This window comes from Alosa alosa, chromosome 19, assembly GCF_017589495.1.
Source record: "Alosa alosa isolate M-15738 ecotype Scorff River chromosome 19, AALO_Geno_1.1, whole genome shotgun sequence".
Lineage (NCBI taxonomy): Eukaryota > Metazoa > Chordata > Actinopteri > Clupeiformes > Clupeidae > Alosa > Alosa alosa.
Genome location: NC_063207.1, coordinates 5,982,741 through 5,994,934, shown reverse-complemented (window position 1 = coordinate 5,994,934; position 12,194 = coordinate 5,982,741). Strand labels below are relative to the sequence as shown.

The window sequence follows — 12,194 nt, the reverse complement described above, 5'->3', positions numbered from 1 at the left end:
CCCCAACGTTGTCTTCCAGGCAGCACTGCCACCACTGACTTAAAGGCACCTAATCCTAATACCTAACCCTAAACTTATCCTATGCCTAACCCTAGTGCTTTCCAGGCAGCGCTGCCTTGAAGAAAACGTTGGGGGCATAAAACACCAAGAAACGAAGAGCGTAGAGCAGTCCTGAGAGAAAGGCTTTTCCAGGAGTGCAGACCTGAAACCAAGAAAGCTCAGAAGACATCCAAAAATGGCTGTGCACTGACCATTCCCATCCAATCTGGTTGAGCATGAACAATTCTTCAAAATGAATGGGAGAAACTTCCAAAAGAAAGCTGCACCAAGCTTGAAGGATCATTCTCAAGAAGACTTGAGGTTGTCATTGCAGTCAAAGGAGCTGCAGTACTAAGTGAATGGTGTAAAAGCATAACACATACACACACATACGTGTACTAAAACTTTATTTAGGATTATTACTCTGAGTGTACTAAAACTTTATTTAGGATAAGATTATATTTCTCTGATTTATATCCCAGAAATAAAAAAAACATGCTCACATGGTTACTGTAATAAGAACATCAGCAGAAGATCCTTACAGTATAAAGACCATTTACAGAGTCATTAGGACAGTTAATCTGGCCTCTATTTCTTTCACACACGCGCACACGCGCACACACACAAACACACGCACGCGCGCACACACACACACACACACAATACTGCACGTACCAATGTAGCTGACAATAAGCGGACACATTTGTTGATGTCCAAATATTTATTTGGTGCTTTTTCATAATACCATGTGCTGAGACCATATAGTCATATTTCTGATTAAATAACTAAAAGCCTGAATGCCCCGGATATGTTACATGCATAGTAATGTGCCCGTACTATAATATGTGCTTCCACATCATGAAAATATATAGAATTTCAGTACAATTGTCCATTGTAATTGCGCTTGTATACATTTCACAACCGGACAGCTCATCTAGAACATAGCAGTCAGGAGGTTAACATTGGATAATAGTAACACAATATCAATATGTACAGTGTGTTTTCAGCAGTATCCCTTCAAAATGAATACCACCCCAGATCCATATATCTCAGTGTAAGCTCTGTAAAGCGAGTCTTCCTGGGGCAGTTAACCGTATGAGAGCCCAGTCCTGCTTTAAAGGAGAATCCTGGCAATTTTTCATAGTTCTCTGTTTCTCAAGGTCACAGAGTACAGTCGGTAAAATCATGCCCCCAGTGTAGCATTATCTATCTGTTTTGCCAGTTGTCCTTTAACACCTGCTCCTGCCCTTCCTGTGACAGGTCTCAGACTGGACAAATAACTCAGATGTGATTCATTCAACCCCTTCTGAGTCCTTTTATTGGGCTTTAAAAAAAACTTGTTTGGCAATGCATTAAAGGCTTCCTCTTAGAATCTGTGGATAGTATAAATAATATTCTTTCAGCACATTAAAGGCTTCCTCTTAGAATCTGTGGATGGTAAGAATAATATTATTTCAATGCATTAAAGGCTTCCTCTTAGAATCCATGGATGGTACAGATAGTATTCTTTCACCTATCAGCTATAGGATTATCAAAGAACTCAAGACACTTTAAGGTGCTAAGCGCACAGGTAGAACCAATACATGGTAGGACTTTTACCTCCCTGCAGAACCTGCAACAGTTCCTTATTCATGCTGAGCTGAACTTGTCCTTTTCAGAACCCATTAGTACCCTTAAATGCTCATTATCTGTTTTAGCAGAAGATATTGTGAAAGACTTGACACTAAAGGGCAAGTGTCATCTAGAAACCTTTCAACGTTCTTCTGTGGTGAGCAGGTCAGGCTGATTCATTATAGAACCGTCCTGCTTGTTAGTGTGTAAGTTTCAATCTTGATTGATGTTTAGGGCGTAACACAGGAGAAGCCGACTATTCTTGACATGAGACGTGAGTGACAGTGGCAGTTACTTTGGCGTGCTAAACTGGTTGTCTTTGGAGAAATCACAGATGTTTGTGGACACAGACAACACACTGACCGTCCTCAGGTAAGACAGACTTGGGGACTTCATCTATGTTATGTAAACAACACAACGTGGGGAAGATGCAAACACACCCCACAATAGAATGTACTCATCTGAGATTGATGTTGTTTTTAGATGTGCAGATACCATCACAGAGGTGAGTATCTAAAAAATAGGCATATACATAGTAAATGGGGATTAGTTAAAAATATCTGATAATGTGCTTGATTCAAAATACTTCTTGTGGCTATGATACAGATTTAAAAAAAAAATGACATCAGAAATATTGCTCAAACAGAAATCTTTTTCACATACTTCACCGTCACCGCGTTGATAGTGTACCCCAGTCTCCAACTGGCCATAAAATTATATCAACAAACATTTTAACAATCATGCAACAGTACATTTTCTTGTTGCTAACCTAAGTAAACCACAGTCTTCACTCTATGTCTACTGAATATTGAGATTTTTGAGGATAAGATATGTCAAAGGGTTGATTAAGTTGCATGTTGAACTTCAGTCATTGTTGCATCCATACTAACAAGTTGGTCTGAAAGTGATCAATTCTAGGCTGTTATTCCCAAACTTGTGTTGATACCATGTAATACCTCACATACTCCACTAAGTGGCACTGTGGTCACATTCTGAAGTTGTACAGTTGACAGCATTTCCTGTGGTAAGGCAAGACATTGGAGCCTTTTCATGACGGTATTCAACACATGGTGAGCTGCACACAAACACAGAAACACACACACACACACAGACACAGACAAAAGATAGACAAAAAACTCACGCCTGATAAAACTAACACACAAACACACACATTTGTACACCCACCTCCACATTCCACACACAGACACAGACAGACATACACACTCAAACAAACAAACTCACATGCATACACTCACTTTTGTGTATGCCAGTGTGCATACACACACACACACACACACACACAAACACACACACATATACACTGGACATCGCTTTGGTCTGATGAACAGCAACACTGATGACATCAGTAATGGGTGCCAGCATCTCCAAATCCAGGCAGTGTCTTTGAGACAGGTGAACTCTCAGACCAGGTGAGCAGAGCGTCTCCTGCTGATGTCCCCATAGTGAGCGTCTTTGAGACAGGTGAACTCTCAGACCAGGTGAGCAGAGCGTCTCCTGCTGATGTCCCCATAGTGAGTGTCTTTGAGACAGGTGAACTCTCAGACCAGGTGAGCAGAGCGTCTCCTGCTGATGTCCCCATAGTGGCTTTGTGTGCTTCTCGTCAGTAAGATCCGTGGGGCCACCCACCTGTCCAGTCCGCCGCCACGTTCAGCTCAAGGAGCAGCTGGACGGGCTAACGGACAGCTCTCTAGCCTGTGGTCTGGTAACAGTTCTGTTTTTGCTGTGGAAAGCACACTGATTGGTGCTTCGCATCAGCCCTTTGCGTCCTCCTTGGAATGTAGTAGGACATGGCAGACACCGTTTTAAACACCGTTCAAATGCAGTCCCAGCCTTCTCATGGTCTACAACTGTTTGCTGCTTCCCAATAAAGATTCCTTAAAAGTCTATACGGCTCAAACACTTCTGAGAAACCTCTTTGACAGCTTCCAAGAAGTACTAGTGTATAATTTGTGATAAACAGACTATTGTACATGTTTAAATTGTAGATATATTCAGTGAGTATAAAGTGTATCAAGTGGCTTGTTGTTTTTGTCTGTGTGACACACACTTTATTGCTGACTCCCTCCTGAGGACAAGTGGTTGGTGTGCTTTGATCTGAAGTGTCCAGATTTCTTTCTGCTCTGAGTTCTGAGATTGTGAGTGAGTGTGTCAGAATGTGTGTGTGACCCAGAGAGAGCCGAAGAAAAGGCATATCAACAAAGTTTAGCTAAAGAGAATGTGTGTTTGTGTGTGCAGAGATGAGTGTCCATTCATTGGTTCACTTGTTCCAAATGCATGTTGGAGACTTCAGCTTTAAATATTTGAGCCAGGTGCATCTAATGTTACGGCCTATTCCTCTCTTTATGCAGTGAGAGTGAAATCTCATGACACACACTCACACAGGCGTGCACGCACATCCAGAGAGGACTGTGTGAGTTCTGGGATGTGGAGGGTGTGTTTCATTCATGAACTGACCGTGGTATTGTCCTTCCCACCTCTCCCATCTGGCCACGTAACCCCCCTCCCACACACACACACACACACACACACAATTCACTCATCCAGACATTCACCACCATGTCATCCTGAGTGTCACTGGTCACTGACTTGGATCTACATGCATTTCTCTTTTTCAGTCTTTCATTCTCTCTCTCTCTCTCTCTCTCTCTCTCTAGGTGATAATGGCGATAATGTATTTCTCTCTCCAAGTCCTGTCATTCATTCAGCATTGCAGATGAGTCTCTCTCTCCTTAGTCCAGCCCTTATTATGAGTCTGTCTCTCCCGCACCTTCATCATGATTCATGACTGTCCCTTACAGCTGCAACTCCTACTCTCCTAGTGTGTTGTCAGTTGTGTGTGTGTGTGTGTGTGTGTGTGTGTGTGTGTGTGTGTGTGTGTGTGTGTGTGTGTGTGTGTGTGTGTGTGTGTGTGTGTGTCGCGCGTTGTCAGTGTGTGTGTGCATTGCTCCAGTGGTCCAGGCTTTGTCAGGATGACTGCATCAGTCCTGTCAGGCGCTTCCCCGTCAACGACTTGCCCTAAAAACCCAACGGGTGAGAGAGCCAAACGAAAGCACAGATAAGAGAGTCTCGAGGTGACCATGGGACTGAAGCAGGAGGGCCACAACAAGGCACAGCAGCAGATTAGCTCAACTGTGTAGATAACTACCATGGGTGGTGGGTAGCATAGTGGCTAAGGAGCTGGGCTAGTATGCAGTAGCATAAAAAAGTTGTGGGCTCAATTCCCAGCTGCCACCGTGGTGCCCTTGAGCACTAAGGCACTTAACCCTGAGTTGCACTGGGGACTATGGCCCTTGTAATGTAATTAACATACAGTGCCTATAAAAAGTATTCACCCCCTTGTATATTTCCCCTTCTGTTGCTTTAAGAAAAGGAATCTATCAATTTTATTTGGCCTTTTTTTACAATAATTTACAAAAATGCCCTCTTTAATGTCAAAGTGAAAGCAAATTTCTACAGAGTAATGTTAATTGATTCAAAATATGTAAGTGACCTAAATCAACAGCGGTCCAGCCAATTGGTAGCCTAGAAAGCTAGAAGCACCCTAGCAGGAGCAGGTAGCCTAGCAACTCGCTTATGAGCTGGAAAAATCAAACTTCGATCAGGCCAATCACATCGTGTATAGAGTCGGTGGGCAAGCCTAACGTAATGACGGCAGAGTTGCGACGACTCCGCGTGAATTCCCTGTTACTTGAAAACAAAGAAGATGGATGCTGCTGCTGGCGAACAGCGCCACTCAAGTTAAACCTTTTTTAAGTGGGCAAACGTTTGATCAACTAGCCAACTAGCTCCGCTGGTGGGAAAACGCATGGGACTCGTGAGTTGTAGCGCTATCCTATTGCGTGCAGAGGGAATTTGAAAGACAACCGTTTATCCCACCCCTCGGATTGAGCACTGCCAATGGTGAGTTCCCAGACCCTATATCTATAGTATAGTATAGTATATATACTTTTTTAAACCCATGAGGGAAATTTGGTCTCTGCATTTAACCCAATCGGTGAATTAGTGAAACACAAACAGCACACAGTGAACACACAGTGAGGTGAAGCACACACTAATCCCAGAGCAGTGATTCTGACTTGAAGGGGTTGAATATTTATGCACTCGCTTATTTTGCATTATAAATTTCATTGATTAACATTACTTTGTAGTAATCTGCTTTCCACTTTGACATTAAAGATGGGATTTAAATGTAAATGATTGTTAAAAAAGGCCAAATTAAATTGATAAAGATTCCATTTATAAAAGCAGTAAAAGTAGAAATATCCAAGGGGGGGGGATACTTTTTATAGGCACTGTGTGTAAGTCACTTTGCATAACAAGTTTCTGCTAAATAAATAAATGAATGTAAATGTACTAATTATATTGTGTAGATGGCTACATTTACTTACACAATCTGGACATATTCCAATGCAGCATACAGTTAGTGCATGAATGCGATCAGTGTAAATGTACTAATTATATTGTGTAGATGGCTACATTTACTTACACAATCTGGACATATTCCAATGCAGCATACAGTTAGTGCATGAATGCAATCAGTGTAAATGTACTAATTATATTGTATAGATGGCTACATTTTCTTACACAATCTGGACATATTCCAATGCAGCATCCAGTTAGTGCATGAATGCGTGAATCAGTGAATAACCTCGTTAGAGCTTTGCCTTGGCCATGCTGAAGCCACCTACATGGACACTGCCACTGCCAGCTGCCACAATTAGCTTCTAAACTCCAGTAGAGAGAGGGTCCTCCTAGTGAGCCTCATGTCCTCTTCCTAAACACTAATGACTAACGCCCACAGGGGGCGTCTGACGTACGTCGAGTGACGGCAAAGTTTAGAACTCCATTACTTTTAATGGAGCAAAGCCAACTCGTGGCGTCTGACGCACGCCAAAATTTAGAAATTTTATTGTATCTCTTGAGCGTCAAATCCATAGACACGAATGTGGTCACCAGAGAGCCATTAGTTGCTATTTGTTGGCACTTTTTGGGTGTTTTTGTACATAGTTTTGGTATTGCTTGACATTTGTACGAATTTGTTGATTTTGTTTTCCTATTGGAGTTTGATTTTGTGATCTGTTGCTGTTTGGTATGTGTACATTTGCCCCGTGGCATTGTGTGTCTAAAGCTCTGTGGCAGGGCAAAGCAGAGGGGAGAGAGCAGCGGCAGCAGCAGAACCAGTAGCCGCGGTAGCGCCACTTACCATGCTGCGCGTGAACTTCTCCAATGAGGTGCGCCGGCCTTGCTCACTCTCAGCTGGAGGCTTCAGGCAAGGTGGTGGTGGTGGGGGTTCAGATAGAGAGGAAGTTAGAGGGGGAATGTGTCTGTGACGCACCCCCCTACACACACACACACACACACACACACACACACACACACACATACACACACACTCAGCTCGAACCAGAGCGTGGCATGGTAACGGCAGCCAAGCATTTACAAGCAGCAGGGATACAAGCCTGTTAGTTTCATATGCAAGCTGCCATCCTTGTTGTGTAATCGTGTAACAACTGTGTAAGGTATCCTCGTTATAGGACCAGTGTGTTTGTATAAGTGGGTTATAGACATACAGTAGGTTTAGTGTGGCTAATGCAACCTATGCTGAGAGTTCATGTGAGTTAATGAATCGTGTGTTAGAACCCATGGTTCCTGAGGCGGGTCAGGCCCAGTTCTGTTGGGCTGGGCGGGGTGAGGAGGGGTGTTACCTTCTTCCGGGCCAGCAGGAGGTCCTGGTACGTGCTGGACCGCAGGAACCGAGAGTAGCTGTCACTCTTCATCAGTTGGAATATGTGCTCCTGCACGCACGCGCAAGCGCACACGCAAACGCACACGCACACACACGCACGCACACACACACAGAAACACACACACACACACACACACACACACACACACACACACACACACGCACGCACACACACACACACACACACAGAAACACACACACACACACACACACACACACACACACACACACACACACACACACACACACACACACACACGCACACACACACACACACACACACAGAAACACACTTTAGGTCACTGGATTGTGTGTGTGATGCAGGGGTATGTTGGCCATTTGTGTGTGTTTGTGTTTTTATCTGTGTGTGTGTGTGTGTGTGTGTGAAAGTAGGCCATGTAAGAGTCAGAGTGTATACTGTATGTGTGCATGGTGCATGTGTGTGTGTGTGTGTGTGTGTTTGTAGCCCACCGGTGCACAGCAGCCTCAGAAGTGATGTGTGCTTATGTAAGACGAGGTCCCAGAGATCAGTTCTTTCTTGTTTCCTTTCTCTGTATCTCTCACTCTCTCTTAAAATCTATTTCTCTCTTTTATGTTTTCTCTCTTTCTCTTACAGACACACACACACACACACACACACACACACACACACACAACACACACACAGATAATCTCTCTGTGGCTATGTGTGTGTGTGTGTGGCTGTGTGTGTGTGTGTGTGTGTGTGTGTGTGTGTGTCCGTCTCCTCCAAACACAGCTAATGCGCTCTGAAGCTGCAGCTCGCCTGGGACTCGGTGCTCATTCAGGGGCATTAAACGGCCCATTAGAGACCAGCAAACAGACAACTCTTCAGCTCCTCACATCTCATCTCCTCCCTTTCTCAACACTACTTCCCCAGCAAACAGACAGCTCTTCTGTGTGTGTGTGTGTGTGTGTGTGTGTGTGTGTGGGGGGGGGGGTGTACCTGGGCGTCCTCGAAGCTGTACCGTCCGGGGTCTTTGATGTTGTGGCTGGTGCGCTCGTAGCTGTGTGAGTCCAGGTTGATGGAGCTGGGGGCCCCCTCAGCCAGAAACTCCTGCCAGATGTCCTGCGCGCGCGCCGACACGTCCTGCTGCGGACGGCGCTTCAGGTCTTGCACCGCCAGCCAGAACCTGCCCCAGGGTCTGAGTTAACGGCTGTCATCGTTACACACACTCACACACACACTGAGATACACACTCACACAGTCATGCTCACACTCACTCACACTCTCACACACACTCATATAAACACTCACACAGTCATTCTCACACTCACTCACACACACACATATGCTTATACTGGCACAAACACCTACACACACTCACACCCTCACTCGTAATAAACCAGCCATCAACTCTAGGCCACTTGTTTGTTTCCAGCTCTAATTGAATGTTCCTGTTTAAAGTCTCCATCTTGCAAACAACAGAGTAATCAAAAGTGACGCCACAGTTTCAGCATCGGCCAACCCCAAATGCATCGCAATGCAGTCAGCTAGCGCTAAGCTAACCCCAAATGCATCGCAATGCAGTCAGCTAGCGCTAAGCTAACCCCAAATGCATCGCAATGCAGTGGCAGGCTATGGAGCTGCACTTGTCTGCTAGGCTAAACGCTAACGCTGTCATTTCAGCTTTCGCTTTTTGCTCTGTTTAGGTAGCCTGAGCCTCACTGTTTATTAGTAAGTCATTACACCAGCGAGGAATCACAGACGGAAAGCGTGACCTTGACTGTGACCTCTTAGACTACATCTACACGAAACCGCCGGATGAATTTTCTCTTACCACTTTCACACCTTTAACGATACCAGAAAAAGAAAAAACTTGCGTGCACACACAGAGGTGAAAGCGGCTAGTGATGGAAGGCTAACACAGCAGACACTCAGAGGAATCACAGTAGGTGAGAGGGGGGCATAGCGCTGGATCCAAGAATTCAAATAAGAAAGGGCAGAACCAGCAAGTGACCTACAGGCCAGAGTGAGGGATTTGACCCTTATCCTAGCCTTAAATGGACTTAGAACTAGATGTACTTTCAGTGTCCCAGAAATCGTTGACACAAAATTACTGAAAAAAATATAAAAAATCCGGAAGAAAAAAAAACTGACTAAACCTTCGCTTGCGCGGCAGTCACAATAACAGCTAACAGTTGCTAACTAGTAATTAGCAGCAGCTAATAATTAAATAAGTAATTTGTTTAGTACGATGGTGAAGGATGGCATGGAAAATGTTAAAAATGTTTTTTTTCTTTTTGTGGGTACCTAGTATGTTCTTCCTGAGGAGAGGGAGAGGGAGATGGATATGGATATGGAGAGGGAGATTGAGATGGAGAGGGAGATGATTCAACGGTTCCTCACTAGAGGATCTCCAAACTAAACACTAAAAACACTCAAATGCTACAGACCGACTCTACAGCTCTGTATGGTTCCTCACCGGAGTTTCTCGAAGCTTGACTCTAAATCAAGGAACACACACACACACACACACACACACACACACACACACACACACACACACACACAGACTCGAACACTACAGTTCTATGTTGTTCCTCACCGGAGGTTCTCAGAGCTGAACTCGGACTCGAGGAACTTCAGGAATTGTTCTCGTCCAGCCGGGTCCTTCAGAGCTTCCTCCAGAGAGAAGCTCCACTTCTTCACACGATGCTGATTGGGCTCCCTGATGCACACAAGAGCACACACAGTCAGAGCAATGTATGTGTGTGTGAGTGTGTGTGCGTGTGTGTGTGTGTGAGTCTGTGTACGTGTGTGTGAGAGAGTGTGTGTGTGTGTGCATATGTGAGAGTGAGTGTGTGCTGTGTGTGTGTGTGTGTGTGTGTGTGTGTGTGTGTGTGTGTGTGTGTGTGTGTGTGTGTGTGTTTGTGACAGAGACAGAGATTGAGAGTGAGTGTGAGTGTGAGTCAGTGCAATCTAACAGATGTGTCCCCACAGAACCCTGATACAATAACACATCTGGGTCCCCTGGATGTCTCAAATACACAGATGGGCCAAACTTTCCATACAAACACACATCACACATCTTACATAACCAGCCACGGCCCACACAAGAACACACACTATGCACACAAGAACACACAATATGCACACAGGAACACACACACAGGAACACACAATATGATCACAAGAACACACAATATGCACACAGGAACACACAATATGCACACAGGAACACACAATATGATCACAAGAACACACAATATGCACACAGGAACACACAATATGATCACAAGAACACACACACAAGAACACACAATATGAACGCAGGAACACACAATATGCACACAGGAACACACACACACACCGAGGAACACACAATATGCACACAAGAACACACACACAAGAACACACACACAAGAACACACACTATGCACACAGGAACACACAATATGATTAAAGAGCACACATTATGCACACAATAACACACAATATGATCACAAGAACACACAATATGATCACAGGAACACACAATATGCACACAGGAACACACACACAAGAACACACACACAAGAACACCCAATATGATTAAAGAACACACAATATGCACACAGGAACACACACACAAGAACACACACACAAGAACACACAATATGATCACAGGAACACACAATATGCACACAAGAACACACACACAAGAACACACAATATGATCACAAGAACACCCAATATGATTAAAGAGCACACAATATGATTAAAGAGCACACAATATGATTAAAGAACACACAATATGATTAAAGAGCACACAATATGATTAAAGAACACACAATATGATTAAAGAGCACACAATATGATTAAAGAACACACAATATGATTAAAGAACACACAATATGATTAAAGAACACCCAATATGCTCAATACGCCAAACACAGTGCTGCAACTTAGTAGTGCTAAGTAATGATGGAGTGGATAGCAGTTGGCATCCTGAATAGATAATGGGCATTAAAAAGGTAAAATACTATAAACTAGAGCAGTGATGAATAAAGAATCCAGGGCATCTGTCTGATGTGGATAATATACACGTATAGATGTACATTATCTGTAACATAAAGGGCAATTTTCCTAATTTTCTCCAGATGTCTGATGCATCTCTATCCAGCTGTAAGGGAAAGACAACACCGCATGTACTTAAAGAGCCAAAGAGTTTTAGGCTGCTGATATGACCCTGGATGACCTTACTCCTGGTCATTAGTCAGAGACGTATAAAACTATTTAGTTGTTTGTTTGTAGGAGCTGTGCTGCACCTGGCTCGTTCTGTACCTGATTTTCTTTTCTTTTCCATATCTTGGGTACGCCGCTGTTTCTGCATTGAATTATATTTGTATGTGTTGTGATGATTCTGTTTATCTCTTTTGCGACTATCCTGAGCCAGAGGAGCTGTGATGCGCCCGGCTCGCTCCATGTTTGATTTGTTTTCTTTTATTTTCCATATTTTAGAGAGAGAGAGAGACCATAATAAAACAGCAAAATCCAGGTCGGTTGAGGCGTCCATCATTTTAACACCATACAACACAGAGATCAAGAGGGAGGGGGAGTAACAAAGTACCCACACAATAACCCCACCCAGACTGCACCTGGTCTCCAGGTCCCAGAAGGTGGTGTCGTCGCTGACCCAAGGGTTGGACGGCTCCAGTGGGTCACGAAAGGGTCATACTCCAGGAACTGCTCTGTGTAGCTCAATAGACTGTGGAGACAAGCACAATCACAGCGTTCGTGGGCCACAAAAATAGTTTTAGAAGACTGGTCTAATTT

At 44.1% G+C, this 12,194-nt stretch overlaps 1 protein-coding gene across 1 annotated transcript in view; it reads right to left on the bottom strand.

Moving 5' to 3' along the window:
- Positions 1–443: 443 nt before the first annotated feature.
- Positions 444–12,194, bottom strand: part of rgs6 (regulator of G protein signaling 6) — an 88,070-nt gene continuing 76,319 nt past the window's right edge. The window contains 7 exon segments of the mRNA XM_048228338.1: positions 444–4,686; positions 6,875–6,934; positions 7,377–7,466; positions 8,382–8,568; positions 9,985–10,107; positions 12,017–12,080; positions 12,083–12,126. Of these exon segments, the coding sequence (XP_048084295.1) occupies positions 4,636–4,686; positions 6,875–6,934; positions 7,377–7,466; positions 8,382–8,568; positions 9,985–10,107; positions 12,017–12,080; positions 12,083–12,126 (619 nt within the window). The 3' untranslated portion in view covers positions 444–4,635.